The 22,488-nt window shown below is 56.4% G+C and overlaps 1 protein-coding gene across 3 annotated transcripts in view; it reads left to right on the forward strand.

The window, feature by feature from the left end:
* Window positions 1-22,488, forward strand: part of ERI3 (ERI1 exoribonuclease family member 3) — a 245,271-nt gene that overhangs the window by 149,210 nt on the left and 73,573 nt on the right. For all 3 annotated transcript variants that reach the window (XM_048860341.2, XM_048860342.2, XM_048860343.2), the window contains exon 7: window positions 9,051-9,150. In XM_048860341.2, the coding sequence (XP_048716298.1) occupies window positions 9,051-9,150 (100 nt within the window). The remainder of the gene's footprint in view (window positions 1-9,050; window positions 9,151-22,488) is intronic.

Here is a 22,488-nt window from a genome sequence, read left to right on the forward strand (position 1 = left end):
AGTTGGTGAATTGTCAGCTTGTTTAGAGGGGGAAACTGAGGCACAGAGAGATTGCGTTGTCAGTTTGTGGGGAAGGGGGGAGGGAAGCCCATGTCTGTGACTAGCAGCAGGAGTCGCTGCACTAGAGAGCAGTGTCTGGGACCTTCTCGCATCCCTGCTGCGTCCCAGCTGACTGCCATGCCTTGGACCGAGCCGTGCGTGCATTTGGCCTTGTGCAGCAGTGCTTGCGTGAGCGGCCGGACCTGCTGTCAGGCCGCAGCTCGGCGCTCGCTAAGACAGCATTTTCCAAACTGCAGAAAGCTGAGCCCCCTTCAGGAAAACAAAACAATTATGCCTGCAGCCGCACCGTGTGTTATTACAGCTCTACTCAGCCTAATTCATACACCATCCACGCCTCTGGTGACTTCCTTGTGCCCTCCCTTCCTCTTAGCCAGAACTGGGGTAGTTCTTCATAATATGACATTTCTACTTTCTTCCATGCTTTGTTGAGCATCATTGGGGAACTCGCTGAGATGGATGGCACAGTTCATGCTGTGGAGCTGTTGTTTCAGGCTCTCTGCAAACTGAGGCAGTTGCTTCTGCATCATGTTTTGAATGTTTTCTTTGCATCCATAAAACTAGAGATTTCATTTTGTAAAATAATGGAAGCCGAGAATTTGGAGAACAATTGAGAGGCCTTTGTGTAACTGTAACATTCCCTTCACCCAGCTAGTCTGCTGGGGCATGCACCATACTTTGGGATCACTGCATTCGAGGGAGTGTTGAGAATGGCTAGCTCACCTGACACCCAAGGCTGTTGTATCTGTTGAATGCTGGCTGGGAGAACAGGAGCCCTGAAGCCTCCCATGTAGCTGATCACAAAACTTATTTTCCTGAAGTCTCTTGCCCTTCCTGGCCCCCGTGTCAGATGAGGTAACGAGGAGGATGCCAGTGGGGCTGACCAAAGGGGGCAGGCAGCTTCGTGCCAGCAAACATCCATGTTATCTGGCAAAACTGCAGCTGCAGCCAGGCCCACGGGGCACAGTGCTCGCTGCCAGGAGTGTCCTAGGGGGCAGTGGGGTAAGTACAATTCTGAGTACTGTCTGCAGACTCAGGCCACCTGTCTAATCTGCTGCCGTTCTTAGGGCATGCCTGTCACCTGGGCACCTTACACTGTAAGCTCCTGCGGGCAAGGGCCTGTGATCATATTTATTTATGAAGTGCCAGAGATGTGTAATTAAACAATAATACGACTGTAAAGGGACACCGTCAGGGTGTTCAGATCCAAAATGTGGATTTCATTAAATGAAAAATAATGTTAAAGTTTTATATTAATGGAAATGTTTACATGAGAGGAAGTAGATATTTTTTTCCAGATAATTTTTTCTGGGTTTTTATCAGCTCAAAGAGAGTGGTTAAAAAAGTTTGAAAATTCATGTTAGCAAAAGATTTCAAAATGTTCTTGCTAATTTTTTCTTTGTCTTTTGACAACTAAAATTTATGTGGGGGGGAAAAAACCCCAAGGAGACTTGTTCTGTGTTTGGGATTTTCTCCCATGGGGTTGTCAGCCCAAACCCTGTAACAATGACTCAAACCAGAAAGGGAAATTTACTAGTCTGGTTTCCTTGTCCAAGCCAGCATAACAAGTGAAAGAGACACCACTGCAGCTTTTGAATGCCTTCGGTGTAAGCGTTTACAGTGGTGTTAGTAACACAGGGGAGGACATTGGGTTGGTTTTTTTCAATGACATTTATTATGTTCCTTTTCAAGCTGGAAATGTGCGTGTCCGCAGGCTGCCTGAAATCTCACTGGTGATGCAGAGAAGGCTAGGCCTAGAACCCTGGGTCATGGAGGAGTGTCATTTACAGCTGTACTTTGTGCCTGGCTGCTGCCAGGAGCTGGCCTCCTGTGTGACCCTGACAGGGTGGGAAGCCCCAGTGTCTGAGACTTTAAAGCACTTTCCATCTTGCGTTAACAGTCAGAAGAAGAGCTTTCCTGTTTAAAGATTAAACGCTGTGTTTAAATATTAAACAGTAAAGCTCCTCTCTCCTGATTGTGTGGCTGCTGCCGGCAGGCGGCTCAGAATTGCCAATTTTAATTAAAAAACTTTATTTTCAAATACAATTCACCGATCCCACATCTTGGCGCACTCTTCCTCCTCCTCCAGGCAGCTATGCTCCCAGCAGGCTGGGGGCAGCTTGCCTCTTGGAAGTGGCATGTTTTGTTTGCTGTATCTGTGCGCAGCTCTCGGTTTTGCTCTTTCATTTCCATCTGCCTGTGCCAAAGTGACAGTGTCTGCGAGCCCTGAAGTGTGAGCGGTCTCGTCTGGGGCTGATCAATGCCCCTGGCAGTTCCTTCCAAAACCCCAGGAAAAACAATTAAAACCCAATCGATCCTGCAGACAGCTTTGAATATGCATAAGTGCACACTTGACCTTCAGTGGTCAGGCCACCTTCCACACTGGCTGCTTAGCTAGTTTGCTCAGGTATAGCAGCTGTACCAAATGACCTTGATTAGCAAAGCAAAGTGCTGTGCCTGGTGCTGATCCAAAGGGCTGAGATGCGTGGCGCAGACTTCCTGCCTTGGCTGCTGCTCTTCCGGTTCCGTTCCTTGCCTTGGTGCCCCTCCCACGGCTGACTTCCACGTGCCCAGCCACTGTGCAGAGACTGGGGTTGCAGTGCGTGAAGTTGGTTGAGACAAAATGGTTGTACCAGGTGGAGAACGGCCTCTGGGCTCACCTGTGCCACACCGAGACTGGCGGCAAAGCGGGGAGCCTCGTGATGAGGCACCCAGGAGATGTTGCAAAGGATGAAGTAGGCAGTGAAAAGCTGAGGTCCTTCCCAAGGTCTGCCAGGGGCCAAAGGGTAGCAGGTGCTATCAGCAGAGAAGGGGGGAGCTAGAGAGGAGTTGTTACGTTTTCTTGCTAGAGAGGGATACATCTTCTACCTGTTCAGGGGTTGGAAGGTTTAATCCTTCTGTGTCATCTGTACTGCGTTGTCCCTCTCTCCTAGTCTGGGCAGGCTTTTGGAACACAGCCATCCCCGGGCTTTCTGCGTGCCTGTCAGGCTGTGGAGAGGTTGTCAGCATCCTCTTTCCTTCCTGCTCCCCATCCCCAGCCAGGCAGAGACCCCAAGGGGAGGGCAGCTCTCTCCTGCCCAAGTCAGGGGCTCTGCAGCCAGGCCCAGCTAGAAGGGAAGATACTGCCTGGTTTGGAGAGCTGGGATTGCCTCTCTCCCAGCTCCGCCACCCGGTGACACTGCCGCTGATCCAGAGCAGGTGGGTCTGTGGTGAGCCAGCGATAGAGGAGGTGGGGGCAGGCTGGGGCTCCCCAGGGGTCAGCTGGAGAATCAGGTGGGATGTTGGGAGGTACAGCATCAAACTGCAAACAGATATCTCCTTCCACCAAGCTCCCTCTGCACCTCTCGGAGCCCCCAGCTCCCCTCCCCCTACTGGTCACTCCTAAGCCTGCATGGCAGCTCCCTCTCTCTCTAGGACTGAAGTCTATCAATGCTGTACCTTAATTGCTCAAAGGAACCCCCCCCCCCCCCGCATGTCCCACTGGGGCTGAGAATGCTCCCTCTGCTGCATTCCCAGGGGCTACGGGCTTGGGCAGGACGAGAGCGCGTCCAGGAGCAGGATCTGAGCACAGCCTGCCCGTGCGTGGTCAGGCAGGTTATGGCCACTGGACTGATTACTGCAGCTTGTATAGTACTAGAACAAGACCCGGGCTTGCTCATGTGGCCCGTGGAGCTTGCAGATTCCCAGCATGCAGTGCTCCATCGTAATTCAAGTGCCAAGCCCACGCTGCATGCTGAGACCTGTCGTCTCCGGGGGCTGCACCTCTGTGGCAACAACGGGGGCAACAATCTGCCCTGCTTTACCTAAACAAGATGCCCGAAAACACCTGGGGAGCTGCAAACATGGCCATCTCGGGCATTGTCCGATTTCCAGACAGCCCAGGAGGGGGAGCCGGTTCCACTGGCAGGGAGCCGGTGCGAGGGGCGGGGATGAAGTACGGGCATCAGTCTGACTTGCGAGCGATAGAGCCGGGTCTGGGCCAGGGGGAATCTAATGAACAATAAAGATATCAGTGCATATTTGTCGAAGGCCAAGCAACCCTCCCCGTGTGTACACACAGTGTAATTTCAGTGAATTATGCATAGACTTAATTAGGAGTTTTAATTGCTAATCATCTCCCAGTAGGATTAGCAGTGTTGTCTATTAATTATCTGTGGAGCCCTGTGTTTTGCTAAGGCAGGAGTAACAGAGCAGCATGAATGGTTACATATGCTGGCAATAAATTCACTTCCAAGAACCCGCTAAGCCCCAAGGACCAGCGAAGGCCCTACTTGCGGGGAGGAGCCTGGCGCTCCTGGGGAGAGCGCGGGGCTGGGCAGAGCCACAGGTGGCAGGGAGGGGGCGGGGGCAGTGGCAGGGCTTGCCTGGCGGGGTTTGTATTTGGCACCTGTATCTTTATCTCTGAATCCTCGCTGGGCCCACTTTTCCCCCACCTCCATTTAGGTCATCACCCACTTGCTTGCTGGGGGGACGGGGAATTTATTGTATAAATCCCAGCCCGGTCCCTCGTCTGCTCCTAGGGGCTGGGCACCTGCAGGCAGTCAGGGGCAGTGCTTGCTGCCGGGCTGAGCCCTGAGCTGGCCAGTTGCTCTCTGAGCAAAGGCCGTGTATGGCCATCTGCCCTGTCAGGGTTGGATCTCGTGACCCACCGGCTGGGGATGCCAGGAGTTTCCTCTGCACAGGGTGCTGCGTGCAGCTCAGCATCAGGCCCTGAAGTCTGAGAGAGGGGTTTTTTTCCAGCTCCTGGCACCGTGCCATTGGGACGCCAGTGAGGCAGGGTGCAAAACACCAGGCAGGGGGACTGAAACTGGAGTAGCATGGGGAAGGGGATATGGAACCCACCATGCCAAGGGGGATACGTACCACAGCGCACGGTGCCCCTGGGCTGAGGGGACGTGGTACCCGCCGTGCCAAGGGGGATATGACACCCACCGGGCCTTTTGAACTAGGATACCCCCTGTGCCACCGGGACCGTGGTGCTGGCTGATGGCGGGTGAGCGCTGGGTCTGATTTGGGCAGCCTGCTATCCAAGACCGTTCTTTCCATTTTGTAAGGGTCCTGAAGCAGCTTCAGCCCCTGGAAAGGGGGATCCTCCTTTCTGCGCGTCGCTGCGACACGCCCCACCCCCTCCCCGGGCTGGCTAAAGGCAGTGCCTCTGTGCCCGCCTGGTGCCTGCTGGGTTCACTGGAACCTGGCCCTGCCTTTGGGCTCGTAAGCATGGGGGTGTGGTGCCGGGCTCCTTCCTCTGGGGTCAGTGCCATCTTTCCAGGCCCCTCAGTGTCGAGGGCAAGGAGCCAGGCGTGGTCCTGAATGCCCACTCCCTCCCCTCCCCAGGAGCCGTGTCCACACGTTCTCCAGCCCTCTGCTTTCTGTTCCACTCAGTTCCTCCCCGCTGGGGGTAGGTAGGAAGTCAGGGATCACAGCTGAGGTCCGTCCTGGGGTGCAGGGGAGCAGGTGAGAGGCAGGGTGACAGACATGCTGCCAGGTCACGTGATCTGGACAACGACTCACGAGGCAGCAGATTGGGCCGTGGGAAGTGAAGCTAAGCCCTAGCCTGTTTGCCAGGAGCTGGCAATGGGCGACAGGGGATGGGTCACTGGGTGATTCCCTGTTCTGTTCATTCCCTCTGGGGCCCCTGGCCCTGGCCACTGTTGGCAGACAGGATACTGGGCTAGATGGACCTGTGGTGACCGAGTCTGGCTGCGCTCATGTTCTTAAGCCAGGTGCTGCGGCTAGTGCTCCGAGTGCAGTCGTGGGTCTCGTTGGGTGAGACGAAGGGGCTGCACTGCTGTCAGGAGGTAATTATAGATGTGTGTGACATGGATGCTCAGCCTGGCTGTTTGCAGATTTGCATTGTCCTACCGGTTTAACTTCATTAGCCTCTCCTCCGCCCCTCTCACTGGGAGGCTTCATTGTTCTCACCCGCCCCTGGGATGGTAAGGCCCGTATTGTGCAGTGTGTCTGGGGCAGGTGCAGAGTCCCTTGTTGTGCCAGGGTCCCTCTGGCAGGGGGAGTAGAACTGGAACCGGACCCTTCTCCCCAGGGGAGTTCTGCCCTGTGGTCTGGCATTGCCCCTGGGGAGCAGAACCGCCCGATGGGAAGGTAGGTTGGCAGAGCTCCTGGCCGGTGGGAATGGGGAGCTGGCAGGGGGACAGCCTTTGGGCCAGAGAGCACACATAGGCGCCTGAGCCCCGGGTCCAGTCCCCCGGCTCCACTGGCTCTTGCATTATTTATCCCCAGTGGAGAGGCTGAGGGCGGCCTGGGTCGGACTCGCTCAGAGCTCCCTGCTGATGGTGGCAGGTCCCCGTTCAAACTGCTTCTGCTCCTTCCCCTCTGCTCTCTCACATCGCAAGTGAGCACGCTCCCACTGGGCCCAAAGCGCGAGGCTTTGGGGGGCTGCTCTGGTGGGTGTGCTCAGAGCCCACCTTCCGGGCCACCGTGAACAGATGGGTGCAAAGGGGTGTAGGCGCCTGCAGAGCCGGGTGGGAGCCAGGCAGGGTTTGCAGGATCCCAGGGGTGTTAGGTGCCTAAGTCCTTGTGTGGATCTGGCCTTTATACCCCCAGCGCTGTGAGCTGCTTGGGGTTCAGGCCCCTCAGCCTCCCGCATAGCCTGCCAGCAGTGTAAACCCCCGCCCAAGGGCGAGGCAGACCGGCGGGATGGGCCGCCCGGACTGGGGGAGGCTAGTCAGGTGCCAATGGGCAAACCGGGGATCCCGTGCTGGTGAGAGCCGTGGCAAGCCCTGAGGTGCAGCGTGGAGGGTCCAGCTGCTGGGTCCCCCGGCGGGGGGGGATCTGGGCTCAGGCCCAGCCAGCTGCAGTTGTGTGTAGCCTTGCACAGCACCCCCTGGTGCCTGTAACGCAGCACTGCAGCTTCCCGGTCTCGCTGCCTTTGTTCTCGATTTTTGTCCTTTTTCTATGCGTGGGGGTGGCTGGCACTGGGTGTCCCCCTCCCCCGTTGCCTCAGGGGAGCCATGGGGACAAACTAGTTTTAATGGCTAAACACGTGCTCAGAGAAGTGGGGGGGGACCCTGTGTGAAAGGGTGTGGGGAGCATAGGGGGACATTCACTGGAGGTGTATCATGGGCTATAGGCTTCTTCCTGCCCTCTTGAGCCTAAAGCCCATAATTCCCTGCTGCATCTCTAGTGTGACAGTGCTCCCCAGCTGTTCTCCGTCCATGGCCCCCTACTCCCTTTGCACGGACTGGGAGCCTGTCAGCCAAAGGGGGACAAATCTCCTGGGATTCTTGCAGATTCCAGCAGGAGACTCACTGACGAGCCCACAGGCAGCTGCTGTGTGCAGGGCAGAAGAACGGGACTGGGGTATGGGCTCTCAGCCTGGTAACGTGCCCGAGTGTGCCACCCGCCGAGCTCCCCGCTGCCGAGCATGTCACCTGGCCGGACAGAGACTGGGTGCAGCCCTAGTGCCATCAGAGCCGCAGGCAGTGTGCCCTCGGAGGCTGTGGGGAGGAATGAGTGACTGTCCGAACAGAGACCCTCCTCAATCCAGTGGCTATTGCAGAACTGTCTGCTCTGGGGGTCTTCCTCCCTGCTCTGAGGCAGGATGGCATAGGGCAGGCCCTGGCACTTCTGGGGCTGATGGCTAGAGACCATGATTCATTGTTGTTATCCCTTTATTTCTGGAGGCCCTGAACGTTGTGGGGCTGGGCACACGCCATGGCAGGGCTGGGGGGGCTCTGCGGACGCTGGTGGGCGATGGAGATTCCTGAATGTCGACGGTCCTGAGATGGTGGAAAGCGCTGGATCGGTGCTGGGTGTTCCCATGGCTGGCGCAGGGCAGTGGCTGGGTGGGTGTCTGAAACGTGGAGCGATCTTGTTGGGATTAGACCAGAGCTTTGGGGTGGCTGTAACAGGGGGGTGTCCACCCTGCGCCTGCTAGACACTCAGGATAGCTGTTGTGAGAAAACAAAGAACTGGGAGTGTTCCAGTTTTGTTCAATATCTTCATTAATGATCTGGAGGATGGTGTGGATTGCACCCTCAGCAAGTTTGCAGACGACACTAAACTGGGAGGAGTGATAGATACGCTGGAGGGTAGGGATAGGTTACAGAGGGCCCTAGACAAATTAGGGGATTGGGCCAAAAGAAATCTGATGAGGTTCAACAAGGACAAATGCAGAGTCCTGCACTTAGGACGGAAGAACCCAATGCACAGCTACAGACTAGGGACCGAATGGCTCGGCAGCAGTTCTGCAGAAAAGGACCTAGGGGTTACAGTGGACGAGAAGCTGGATAGGAGTCAGCAGTGTGCCCTTGTTGCCAAGAAGGCCAATGGCGTTTTGGGATGTATATGTAGGGGCATTGCCAGCAGATTGAGGGATGTGATCATTCCCCTCTATTTGACATTGGTGAGGCCTCATCTGGAGTACTGTGTCCAGTTTTGGGCCCCAAACTACAAGAAGGATGTGGAAAAATTGGAGAGAGTCCAGCGGAGGGCAACCAAAATGATTAGGGGTCTGGAACACATGACTTATGAGGAGAGGCTGAGGGAACTGGGATTGTTTAGTCTGCGGAAGAGAAGAATGAGGGGGGATTTGATAGCTGCTTTCAACTACCTGAAAGGGGGTTCCAAAGAGGATGGAGCTCGGCTGTTCTCAGTGGTAGCAGATGACAGAACGAGGAGTAATGGTCTCAAGTTGCAGTGGGGGAGGTTTAGGAAAAACTTTTTCACTAGGAGGGTGGTGAAATACTAGAATGCGTTACCTAGGAGGGTGGTAGAATCTCCTTCCTTAGAGGTTTTTAAGGCCCGGCTTGACGAAGCCCTGGCTGGGATGAGTTAGTTGGGGATGGGTCCTGCTCTGGGCAGGGGGTGGGACTAGATACCTCCTGGGGTCCCTTCCAACCCTGATATTCTAGGATTCTAGAGCCCCAACTGTGCACTCCAGAGCCATGGCAAAGGGGCCGGTGGATGCTGCTCCCAGGCAGAAAGCACCTGCCAGCCGCACGGCAAGCTAACCCCCGCTCTCTCTCTTTTAGGCCTACAGCTTCGCCATGGGGAGCTGGCCGAAGAACGGGCTCTTAGACATGAACAAAGGACTCAACCTGCAGCACATAGGGAGGCCTCACAGCGGGATAGGTGAGTGACGCGTGCGGGGCTCGCGGGGGCCGCACCAGCCCTGCTGTACTCCAGGGGCTGCAGGAGCCTGCCAGTCACGTGGGCTGTTTCTTGCAGCGGGTCGGGAGGTTTGGTGCACTCGGGGCTGGGATGCTGCTGTCTCTGAAGCCCTTGTTAAAGGGCTCCGGGGTAACTTTAAACCTAGGCCAGGGAGGATGTGCGCCCTCCACCCCATTGGGGCTCCTCAACCACTTCAGAACGCGAGCTGCTGCCCATGTGCCAATGTGTGGCCTGTGCCAACTCCCCTCCGTCCACTGGGGGCCCCCTACGCTGCATCTCCAGCACGGGCACTGACTCGAGGGTGTGGCCCATCTGTTACCTTCCCCCGGCGAAATCGCTTGGGCTTTGATCCGCTCCTGATCCCCACAGCGCCCCAGGCTGGGGACTGGATGCTGGAGTCATGCTGGGCCCTGGCTCGGCGCGTCATCTCAGTGTCTGTGCTCTCCCAGCGAATGGCAGCTCGGTGCCACATTGGGCTGGCGCTGCCGTGCGGCCGGCACTGTGAGACTTGCCATGGAATTGGGAAGCAGGAGGCAGCTGCGTTACAGAGCCTGGGGGAACAGCCGCCTGGCTGGGGAATTGAGCTGATTTGTTCCCTGGTTAGCTCGTGTGCATGATGAGTTTCGTAGTCGGGCACTTGCTTCCTGGTGGACAGAACAGAACCGCAGTTCAGTGGGCCTGGCAGCTCGCACTCGGAAGGGGATCAGGAAGCACGGCAGGGCTGAGGTGCATGGGAAAGCCATGCATGAGGCCATGCCTGGAATAGCAGGGGGGACAGGTCTGTAGGTCGGGCTGGAGGGGCAGCGGCCTTGCTGTGGGGGGGGGAGCCCAGAGCTGGGACAGCAAGGGGCTGCAGGTTGGGAGTGAGGGGCACCGGCTGGGCTGGGTGGAGGGGACTGTGGGGTCGGGATTAAGGGGTATTGGCAGAGCTGTGTGTGGGGAGAACCTAGTGCTGGGCTAGCAGGGGACTGCAGGAGGGGCCGGCCTGCTGGGGGAGCCCAGGGCTGTGGGTTGGGATTGAGGGGTGGGGGCCCCAGGGCTAGCCCAGCCCATTGACAGAGCTGTACAGAAGAATTCTGCATGACCAGTGGTAGCAGCGTCTCACTTACCCCAGCAGCCTGTTGCCCTGATCCCCCATCTTTGAAAGATGCAGCAGGTTCCTGGGCCCTGCCCCCATGTCTCCATTGGCAAGGGTCTGAGATTGAGTTGGAAAAGTCACCCGCTCCCGAAGCCTGGAGGAGGCTGTTTAATATTGTTTCAAGGCTCTAACCACTAAACTCTCCAATCAATCCGAGTTAAGGAGATGAATTATTTAAAGCTCACCAGCTTTTAATTAGCAGGCTCCTTTTGAACTATGGATCTGGTTGCATTATTGACGGAGGGAGCATTAAAATTTGCTTCCTTGCCCGGTAGCACATTCGTGTGACAAGTGCGTGGGGTGGGGATGGACCTGCAGAATATGGGGCTCTGGTGACAACCCGCTCGAGTTCGGCTCCTCTGAGTGAGGGGTCGCAGCCAACTGTGAGTGCGTGGCTCCTTCTTGTCACATTTCCCGAGAGGGGGCTGTTTGTCTGCTGTCTCCTCTTTCCTGGAGAAAGCTCCGAACACCCCTGGAATATCATCTGTCTTTGCCTTTAATTACTGCCTGCATTTATCAGAGCATCATTAGCTGGCCAACGTGTTTGTCTGCCCTGATGAATCGTTTAGAAAGACAGTTGTTTATTCTCCTCCTCCCCCTAATGGCTCTGTTCTTTATTTCCCCCGGCCTTCAGGAGGGTTTTGCATCTCGTTTCAGCGAAGCAGCCTCCAGGTGGGAGCACAGGCTGCTGCTGTGGGGTCTGGCGTGACACGCAGGCCCAGTGCCTGGAGACAGCCAGCGTGGGGATGAAACGCAGCCGTGGTGCCTTCTCAGAGCCGGGGCTGCCGTGATGCGTTTGGGGTCCCAGGGCTGCCGTGCCGGGGGTCGGGTCGCAGTCAGAAAGGCAGTTCTCGCGGGACAGTAAGGTGGTGCCCCAGAGAGGACGGCTCGGTGTCCCCATCCAGCCATGGTGGCCTCTCCAAGGCCTTTGTGGAGTTGTCCGTGTCCCTGCTGGGGGAGTTCAATCCCGACGCTGCTCATGCTGGCGCAGGCCTTGCCCTCGGCACTGCGGGCTCAGCTGAATAAATTACTCCTTTTCTGAAGAGCTGCTGCTGGAAGGGGGGTGCTGGGGGCGGCCGACAAGCCGCGCATCGCAACCCCCAGTGGGGTGCAGTGAGAGAGCAGCTGCTGGCCATGGTGCAGCTGGGAGTCTTCCAGCAAGGTCTGTGCCCCCCATATCTTTATGCAGGGTGGTGCGGACTGTGGAGACTACAAGTCCCAGCATGCAACAGGGCCTGGCCCTTCAGCTCACGAGAGACTGCGGTGCTGGGTTGCGTAGTCCCTCTAGGCTGCGCCTGCATGCGATACCGGGGGGCAGCTAGACTCAGTTCTCAGATTTGCAGCTAGGGGTCGCTCGCTCCCTCGAGTTCCAGGCCTCCTGGTGTGGGGCCCTTGTCACACACAGCCACCCCTTCCCCCGTCGCCCTGGGGGGGGCGGGAGCGCGCGGTCCCCTTCCCCCATCGCCCTGGAGGGGGCGGGAGCGCGTGGGGGGCACTTTTGGATTAAGAAAATAGGTTCAGACTTGAGCTTCCCAACTTATCCCAAGGGTCTGTGGGGGAGCCGGGACAGGGTGGGCTGGTGCCTGCGGTGCTCAGGATGGGGGAGACTCAGAAAGGGACCCCCCTGGTTTTGTATGTGTTAGCACCACAACTGATCGCTGACGAAGCCCCCGTGGGTGTTGGACACGGACGTTTCCTGCCCTCTCTCTAGCGAGAGACCCGTCATGGAGAGCGCACCAGCTCCCCGGGCCAGGGTCTGCAGATGCGGCTCATGATTGCGGGAGCCTCCGTCCTTGGGCACGTAACTGGAGACACCGCGAGGGGGTTTGGGGCTCAGCACTGTAGGGAGTCTCAGCTGCAGCCCATCTCCAGCCAGGCACCCAAATTGACCTGTCCCAGCTGGAAGCTTGGCCTGCAGTACTGCTGTACTCTGCAACACTTCACCCTGCTGTGTGCGTGGCAGCTGAGATGCTCTGGTGCCCTGCAACCCTGACGAGATGCTGAGCGTGCGGCACCGTCCTTCCCAAGGCCTCTCAGGCAACTCTCCCCCGCGCGGTTGGCTCGCCCGTCATCTCACTCCGCAGCGATCTCTGGCGTGCTCGCGGAGTACGTGGGTCTCAGCATCAGACACTCTCCTAAGACCTGCTCCCGTGGGCACTGGCGTGTGGAATCTCCCCCTGCTGAGATGGCCCGGTGACAGGGGGTCTCCTGCATGTGCTAAAACCTGCCTTTTAGCCCTCGTTGAATTCCCATCTAGAATAAAAGAGCAGCTCCTGAACGCAGCCCCCTTTCTTGGAGCCGTGTTTCCGGGGGGATCCCGTCAGGGGGCTGGCAGTTCTGCTAAGACCTCAGGCCCAGTTTTCCAGAGGTTTGCAACATGGACGATTTGTTTCAGAGCTGACAAGAAAATTGTAGTGAATTGCCACTTTCTTGCACGCAAACAGCAGGGAATTTTGCCCTCTCAGTGGTACCTATTTCCCAATTAATTTCATGTTGTTTTGTTTTCCAATTATTCGGAGACTTGCTGGGCCAACTGAAACCTGCACAACACAGCAGAGTCCTGTCTATCCTGGGCCTGATCCTGCTCGCTGCAGGGCCTTCTCCACTCTGCCCCACTTGCAGCCGACGGGAGTTAAGGGCACTCAGCGCCTTGCCCGGTCTGGCCCTGGAAATCATAAAGAAAGGGTAACTCTGGAAGTGTCTTCTGCAGAGGGGGAAGTGGTTCTGTGTGGGTCGGGGTGAAGCTCTGGGTCTCTGAGCCTTGTTACGTGGGAAGTGCGGCTAAACATACACAAAAGGAAGTTGCAAAGCTGGAGTCTAACACACTGAACTGGCAATGGGGCTCCACACCTGGAGGAAGCTAGCTGTCGTCCTACTGCCAAGGGCTAGTGAAGCATTTTATGGCCCCAGAGAGTCATGTGGCCATCTTCTGGGTCTGAGCCATGGTGCCCCTTGCAGTTGCTTTGGAGGAGGGGAGTGGGCAGCTGGGTAAAGAAAGGGGGAAATGCCAAGGAGGAAGGTCTCTTTCCCCCAGAGTCAGCTGGACGGGAGGATCCTGCTCTGGAGAGTGGGGACCAAAGAACCCCTCCTGCAGACCCAGGAAAGGGACCAAAGGGAGGGAACGTCCCTGTCTGGCCCAGGGTTGATGGTTTGGCTGTAAAAGCTTGCTACAGGCCACCCCTGGACACAGAGGGCCTCGCCCGTCCTCTCTTCCTGTGTGCGCAGTTTTGTGCATGCAGCCACTTGCAAAGGCAATAGCACGGGCATGTATGTGCGGTAGAAAGTACGTGGGCAGAACCCCATTGCTTTTGCACCTGGATCCAGTGCGTGGAAGCTGAGTTTGGTTTGTAAGCTCTGTGGCGCAGGATATGTCACTGTTGTGTGTGTACGTACGTACAGCGCCAAGCACAACAGAGGGCCCTGATTTGGTTGAGGCAACTACAGTGTAAGTGACTGTAATAATCTTACCTGTGTGTGCAAGTGATCGTGCTTAAACGCGCACATGCGGCGCTGAGCTCGCAGACGGGCCACACGCTGTAATTTGGTCTAGAACGGTCTGGACTCTAGGGGGAGGTTTGCATTCGAAGAGCGATACAGCTCAGTAGCCTAGGCGTTGCTCACCTTTGAGCTGATGTTTGCTCATCGTGTAACTCAAACAACTTTGGTTTACGAAGCCAACCTTGGCAAGCTAGTGTCCCGTAGGGAGGGCCGGCTGCGGCGGGGTGGGCGAGCGCCGGTCAGAGGGACCTGTGCGTGGTTCCCCTGGTTGGGTGCAGAGCAGAGTGTTGTCCCCAGGGCTGCTGGAGACCCCCATTCAGGGAGAAGCGGTGGCAAAAGCCGTCGTTGTACTCGAGCACTTCGTACAGCTTCGTGCTGTGGAGACACACTGGCAGCGCTGAGCGGAGCTCAGTGCCCACAATCCCTGGGGACGTCCAGGGGAGGCCAAAGGGGACAAAGAGGGTCTCAGCGAAACAGGAGCCAACCTGACAGAGGAAAAGGAATTAAACTGCTCTGTGTTTTCCTGCGAGCGGTGAAAATGACTCATGGAGAATGGCTGTAAATACAGCCGCCGCGGTGACTGACTTGGTCTCGGTCAAGCGTTAAACAAGCATCCATTCCCGGCAAGGGCGGAAAGCACCTTTTGAGAGGGCACATGATAAATCTGGGCATGTCCATGCTGGGATTCTGGATCCCGAGTCGGAGTGATGGAACGGGAGCTTTCCCTTAGGGCAGCGGCGTAACGCTGATGATTACAGCGGTGATTACCAAACGGCCACTGGTCCGCTCACCGGGCACATTTGCCACTGCACAGAGGCGGCTTCCTGGTGACTGCAAGCTGCGTCCAGCTCTGCAGAGTCTCATGCTTGGGAGGCCATGAGCTAGAGCCACCAGCTGGCTGGGCGTGATGGTGGAGGATCCCCGCGACGGTCCAGCGCTGTGTGGCCTCAGCGGGTGGCCAGTGCGGGAGGAGAGACACCCCTGTGGCTTTGTCCCAGCTCGTCTCACGGCAGATGCTACTGTTCTGCGAGTCCACGACGCGGGCTGCATTGGCTGATAACGTTCCATTGCCCGTGCCTCCATCTGCCTCTATCCAGCTGTCCGCGGGATCCAGCTCCTGCCTTCCTTCCCCCGGCCCACCCACTCCACTGCGTCCCTTCCTGGAGAGCTTTGTTCATTTCCTGCAGGCCGAGAAGGCGTTTTACCAGCCTCTCTGGGCTGGATCCCTCCTCTCTTCCCACTCCCCTTGCCACCTCCCTTCAGAAGGGTGGGAGCCTGGTCCAGTGTCTCTTCCCAGCTCTGCTGCTGCTGCGTGTCCTTGGGCAAGTCCCCTCCCATGCCTGCACCTCCGCTGCCTCATCTGGCACGTGGGGGCGCGGCTGCTGGCCTCCCTGAGACTGGAGTGGAGAGGCTGAGGTACTGATACCTGCCGCAGGGCGGGGGCCCTGCCAGAGGGAAGGCCTGTGATCTGCACTTTCTGCTCCTGCAGAGGAACAGCAGCGGACACGGGATGTCTGTCTCCGGCTAGCTGAACCCCCAGCCCCAGCTCAGATGGTCCCTTTTGAAGCAGGAGCCCTTGATCCCGTTTCAGGGCGCTGTAGAGCAGGGCTTTGTTTCTGTCCTCTGTAACGGTGCAGCCTTTGGCGGGACACAACTGAGAGGCGCCAATTCAGGACAAATTACTTAGAGCAGGGCAGTTACAGAGCAGGGCAGTTACAGCCCAAGGCTGGGGTTCCTATGCCCACCAAGGCAAACCAAACCAGCCAGACAGAGGACTTCAGTTTTACCCCACTGGCTAACCACAAGTCACACAAGCAATTCCCTTAGACACTCCAGTTTCCCAGTATCCCCACCACTGCCCCTCGTTATGAGGATGAATGGTTATGAAAACCAATACCCCAGTAAAAGAAAAAGGGTTCTCCTGATCCCAAAAGACCAAGCCCCAGACCCAGGTCAATACAAGTCAGATCTCACCCACAAATCACGCTGTTGCCGATCCTTTAGAATCTAAAAATCTGAAGGTTTATTCATTAAAGGAAAGAAATACAGACGAGAGCTAGAATGGGTTTAATGGAATCAATGACATACAGTCATGACAAAGTTTTTGGTTCGGGCTTGCAGCAGTGATGGAATAAACTGCAGGTTCAAATGAAGTCTCTGGAGAACATCCCCAGCTGGGATGGGTCCTTCAGTCCTTGGTTCAGAGCTTCTGTGTAGCAAAGTTCCTCCAGAGGTAAGAAGCAAGATTCAAGACAAAATGGAGGGGTTTCCAGGGCCTTATATATTATCTGCCCTGTGGAAGGACACCCCTTTGTTCTTACTGTGGAAAATCACAGCAGCAAGATGGAGTTTGGAATCACATGGGCAAGTCACATGGCCATGCATGACTCAGTTCTTCACAGGGAGAGCAGCCATTCCTCACATGCTACCTTGAATGTCCCCAAGAAGGCTCCTCCGATCATAGAATCATAGAATATCAGGGTTGGAAGGGACCTCAGGAGGTCATCTGGTCCAACCCCCTGCTCAAAGCAGGACCGATCCCCAACTAAATCATCCCAGCCAGGGCTTTGTCAAGTCTGACCTTAAAAATATCTAAGGAAGGAGATTCCCCCACCTCCCTAGGTAACGCATTCCAGTGTTTCACCACCCTCCTAGTGAAAAAGTTTTTCCTAATATCCAACCTAAATCTCCCCCACTGCAACTTGAGACCACTTGAGATGTTCTGTCATCAGCCACCACTGAGAACAGTCTAGAGCCATCCTCTTTGGAACCTCCTTTCAAGTAGTTGAAAGCAGCTATCAAATCCCCCCTCATTCTTCTCTTCCGCAGACTAAACAATCCCAGTTCCCTCAGCCTCTCCTAATAAGTCATGTGTTCCAGTCCCCTAATCATTTTGGTTGCCCTCCGCTGGACTCTTTCCAGTTTTTCCACATCCTTATAGTTTGGGGCCCAAAACTGGACACAGTACTCCAGATGAGGCCTCACCAATGTCAAATAGAGGGGAACGATCACGTCCTTCGATCTGCTCGCTATGCCCCTACATATACATCCCAAAACGCCATTGGCCTTCTTGGCAACAAGGGCACACTGCTGACTCATATCCAGCTTCTCGTCCACTGTCACCCCTAGGTCCTTTTCTGCAGAACTGCTGCCGAGCCATTTGGTCCCTAGTCTGTAGCGGTGCATGGGGTTCTTCCGTCGTAAGTGCAGGACTCTGCACCTGTCCTTGTTGAACCTCATCAGATTTCTTTTGGCCCAATCCTCCAATTTGTCTAGGTCCCTCTGTATCCTATCCCTACCCTCCAGCGTATCTACCTCTCCTCCCAGTTTAGTGTCATCTGCAAACTTGCTGAGGGTGCAATCCACACCATCCTCCAGATCATTTATGAAGATATTGAACAAAACCGGCCCGAGGACCGACCCTTGGGGCACTCCACTTGATACCGGCTGCCAACTAGTCATGGAGCCATTGATCACTACCCGTTGAGCCCGACAATCTAGCCAGCTTTCTATCCACCTTATAGTCCATTCATCCAGCCCATACTTCTTTAACTTGCTGGCAAGAATACTTTCCATAGACACCTCACACAACAACCTTTGTACAACATTTGGTGCCACTATATGACCTTGGTTGCAACAGTGATCTATACGGTCACAGTTTGTGTCAATAACATCGCAGCCTCGCTCGTGGCTGATGGGGATGGAGGCTCCAGGGTGACAGGTGTTCTTTGTGTCGTCCTTGGGCTGGGCCTTTCTCATGGGTGGAGAAATGACCTGGGGCTGTGTGCAGACTTGCTGGCTTCTGTGGAAAGGCACCTGTGTCCACCGGGGGAATTTGGCCCCTGCCATGTAGTGCAGAGAGCATCGTACTCACACACGTGTGGTGGGGGGAGGTGAGCCTCACGATCTGGGTGCTTTAAGGGGCTGAGAGAATTAGCCGTGTCTAAGGCCAGAGGAACCCAAGGGAGTCCTGGCTGCCTTCCCCTGCAGCACAGAGCGCGCCATGGCCCGAGCGCCATGTTGAAGTGATGCCTGCACAGTGCATATGACGGTTAAAGCCTAAAGGAACTCGTTAGCTTCCCGGGACCGACTCCTGTTCTGTGAGCCCCACGGGCTGAGCTCCAGTGCAGTTGGACTCAGATCCTCTTAAGAAACCTGAGCACTTTCAAACAAAAATGGCAGCCAGGCTGCTCTGCTGGCCCTGGGCAGATGCTTCTGCTCATGCCTCCCCATGCTCCTGATGTGCTTTCAGCCTCCCGGAAAAGCCCCCCTGTTTTAAAGGGTCAGCGGCCCATATGGCGAGAGACGTGGCGAGCGCGGCTCTGTCTTTCTAGCTCCCTCTCTCTCTTTTCATTCACTGATTGGGAATCTGGGAAGGTTAGGGTGTTAGATCGTTCCTGAGCCAGAGCATTAATTAGGCCTCGGCGAGAAGAAGAGGAATTGCGTGTTTTTAACAGGGAGGTTAATGGGATGCTCACCAAGTAGACAGTTTTAATGAGCTTCAACTCAATGTGCAGTGAGTTTACTCTGTGTGTTAAAAGGGTCACACTGCAGTAGTTTGATGTGGATTGTCTCCTGGCCCCTGGTGTCATAGGGGAGCGTCTGTCAGAGTCCAGTCAGAGCACGTTTGCTGAGTGACACAATTCTAATGAACTGCCCTGGAGCTGCCACCACGCTGTGGGGAGCGATGCCCTGGTGCAGCCCGGCCGGCTCAGAAACCCCTGGCTCCGCGCTCGGCTCTTGCTGTGGTTCGGAGGCCCCACCGGTGCCCTCAGCGCTGACAGCGAAGGAGAGCGCTTGCTAAGTGCAGTGGCGGGCAACGGGCTGCTTGGCATAATGGGTGACCTGCTCTTTCATCCCTGCCCTCCAAGCTGTAGCCGCGGGACTTCTCGTCCCCTTGGAGGGCCTGATCTGCCTGGCTTTGCTTCATCTGTCTTTTATCCTCCCTGCTTTATTCGTGTGCGCGCCTTCTCTCCTCATGTGCACACACTCCCTTCCCCAGCCCCATGGGTGCAATAGCTGTTTTGCTCCCGGGATCTCCCCTGCCCAACGCCGTAGACCCTCCATCTTCCCTTGTGCTCTTTGTCACCGTCAGCATCTCTCTAGTCAGAAAGGAAGGGACATGTCCGTCCGTCCATCTTACGCTGGCACCTGTCGTCCGAATATCTGTGCAACCACTGTTCCCAGCCGTGATTACCCTGATTTGTGCATCACCCCTGGTTCCTGGTGCCAGCACTTATCACAGCTGTCCACTTTCACCAGCCTTGGCGTTGTTCTTGATTTATCTGTGTTCCCGTAGTCATGGACCGGGACCCCCAAAAGGACCTGCCCCAAAGAGCTCCCAATCAAAGTCTGAGACAAGAGGCGGTTGGTGGACGCAGGCAGGCAGGAGAAAGCGCAGGGAGAATGAGACGTAACCAGTGCTCTCTGTGCACCAGCAACCCAACCCTTGCCAAGTTGTTTGCAGGCATCACGGCCAAGGTGGGGTTCGCAGGAGGAGGGTGGGGCAGCTTTGCGGATGTGTCTGGGGAGCTCCTCCCACGTGGGAGGGGCAGCAGGGAGAAAGCCCTGGGCAGTGTCAGTGTCCCCAGACTGTGCTCGCCTCCAGCCTCAGTTCCCCCTCGGACCTGTGGTAGCCAAGTCTAGACGTGGGCTTTAATCACGGTCCAGCGGATGTCTCCTGGAGGCTTTAGGTACCTGGTACGCTGGCAGCTGCAGGGGGCCGGATAGTGGGGTTACTGCCCACCCCTGCACTGCAGGACGGTCCCAGTTTTCGTGCGTCAGGCTCCAGGGACTGGGGACAGAGTGTGTTGCGGATGTCACAGCGCTGCGGGGTTGTGGTGCTGCCGGACAATGGGGAATGCAGGCGCTGTGGGCAGAAGAGGGAGCCCCTGAGAACTGTCTCGTGCTCTCCTAGGCAGAGCTGCTTCTCCCCTGTGCCCGGTGCCACCCCCACCATCTGTGGCACTGGTTGGCCCACATGCTGAGCAGCCCCAGGTGCAGGAGCCCTTGGGGCGGGATCTCCTGAGCTCCCCTGGACGGCAGGCAGAGCCCGTTGCTCAGGTGCTGGTTTCACCCGTGGCCCCGCACAGACACCAGACCTGGCTAGTGGCCCCTCCCTTGGGGCAGCCTTTGGACACTTCACTTGTTTGCTGGTGTCTTCTTGTCATGAGGAGCTGGGCCCAGCACCTGTCTGAACGGAGCGAGCGTGCGGACCCCGCGTGCACCCCTCCGCGCTGCTCCAGGGCGGGGCTGCGCCGCCATGGGGCATGGTCACGGCTCGTGGCCCGGGTTTGCTCTCCTGTGCCGCGCCGCCCAGGGGCGGGGGGAGGTACTCCCAGTTAAATAATTAGAAGAGACTTAAGTAAAAATCAACAGAAATGTCATCAAATGAGCAGTGTCGTTTTGAATTAGTGCTTGTAAAGGTCAGGCGGCTCCAGGACAGGTGGAGTGGATGCTCCCCGCGTGTTGCAATAAGGCAAGATATCCCGAGCGGGGCGGGTGGAAGGGGTGAGCCGGCCGCGTGGCTGGGCTGCCGGGGGAGGGGAGGGGCCGCGGGGAGGCGTTGTGGGAGGGAGGCAGGGCCGGCTGGGGTGGTGGGACACAGGACGAGCGTCTGTCAGAGTCCAGTCAGAGCACATTAACGTGGTGACATGATTCTAATTAACTACTGTGAGAGGTGTCACCGCTGGAAAGGCAGTGAGCGGAGACAAGCTTTTAAAAAAAGAAAAAAGCAATGTGACAGTCCTCTCTTTCTCGTACCCTGTGCGCGCTCTCCCCTCCGTGTGGGAGTGGATCTAACAATAATTAGGATGTCTGCCTGCCTGGGAACCTGAGCCAGGGCTCTTTTGCTTTCACTCATTGAAGTTTTCGACATCCCTCTGAAGGGACTTGGTGGCACAGTGCATTACTGCGCGCCAAAGTGACAGAACACTCTTCTAATCGTAAACCCTTTTGAAACAAGATTCCGCTCTCCCTTTCTCCTGCCAGCGGCAGGGGGTATGTTCTGATCACGGTAGCTCTGTTCCCGCATGAGCTACAATGGGAAACTCAAGGTCTTTCAGCTGTTTCCTACAGTTAACAAAGGAGGCACGAGGAAAGAAAGGAAAGCTGATGGAGTGTTTGTGTTGACTGTGCTTACCCAGCCTAACGCTGAGCGTCACTTGTTCTCTCCGCCAGTGTCAGGCGGGCAGGGCTGGCATGTTATGCCCAGGCCAGGTACCGCCGTGATGGGTGGAGCCTAGCACCCTCCCCTCACTGCATTCAGCCGTGGTGCCAGGCTGCCTTTTGCCAGTCCTTGCCCACCGTGCGGTGGGCCCTCAGGAAGCTGGTGTGGGGTTACTGACCCGTTGCCTGTGGCCACGGAGGTCGAACTGGGATGAGTAAAGTAGTGGTGCTCTCACAGACTCCTCCGGCACATTAAGCTCGGCCCGGAGCGGCCTGAAGTAGGTGGCACTCACAGCAGACGGGACAGAACTTGGATGCAAGCGTCCTCCTTCCTGCTGAGTGCTGTGTCCAGGAGTGAAATAGATCATACTGCTGACGTGCACACCGCTATTGCTAGGCTTCAGAGTTAAGGGTGACGATTATATTGTTTGTATGTCAGTAGCACCTAGGAGTCTCATTCATGGGCTAGGACCCTTTGTCCTAGGCAGGGTACAAACACAGACCGGTCCCAACAGCCATCCCTCGCCACAACATAGCCTTGTCTAACCTAGCCATCACAGAACGCCTCCCGGCATGAATCGGGGCAACCCAGCCTTGTCTCTGAGCTACTGTTTCAGATTCTCGGCAGAGTCCGGCAGAAAGCCCTGCGTTAGTTCTGCTCATATTCTAGCTTGACGAGTGTCTCGCTCTGCAAGAGAAGCTTGTCTCTTTTTTTTTTTTTTTTAAATAAAAGTGAAGGTTTCAGAGTACAAAGTAGCCGCCTTCAAACAAAGGACTGGCTTGGAGAGTTCCTGACATCTGGCTCAATTCAACCCCGGCTCTTCCACCCATTGGGGGTGGGTGGCTACGGGCCCACGGCCCAGGTGCATGGCATTCCTGAGGTTAGAAGTGTTGGTATTTGATTAGTCTGTGTTTTTATGTGGGCAGCACCTAGAGGCCCCAGGCGTGATCAAGGACGGCTAGTGCTGGGTGCTGCAGAAACCCTAGGAAGACACAGTCTCTGCCCCCAAAGGCCTACAGCCTAGAACTGACCTGCACCTACAGAGAACCACACGTGTCCTGGGGCAGAGTTTATCTGGTCCTGTTCCCAGGTAACCTTGCCAAATGCTCCCTGTGCACTGCCCCAGTCCCTCAGGGAGCAGAGTCCCCAGCGCGGAGCATGTGTGCTTCTGCATGGGAAATTCTCCAGGCTCCACTCAGCCCCACGAGACCTGGTCCCATCCAGTGCTGGCTGCTCAGCTCCACTGCTTGGTACCAGCGCCGTTCTCCCTTGCACCAAGGAGCCCGCTCCAGGACTGCCAGCAGCATGGTCTGTGAGAGGAGCTAATACTGTAATTGACTGTGCCGGAGGATTTCTCTCGAGGGAGGGCAGGGTGCTGCACAGGGACCTGTGAGATCTTCCCAGCAGATTCTCCACTGTGGCATTGTCCTGGGCTGCACTCCAAGCTCACGCAGAGAGGTGATGTGTTGTGGGCGGTGCTTGTTTCAGGGTGGGC

The sequence above is a fragment of the Caretta caretta genome, chromosome 8, assembly GCF_965140235.1.
Source record: "Caretta caretta isolate rCarCar2 chromosome 8, rCarCar1.hap1, whole genome shotgun sequence".
Lineage (NCBI taxonomy): Eukaryota > Metazoa > Chordata > Testudines > Cheloniidae > Caretta > Caretta caretta.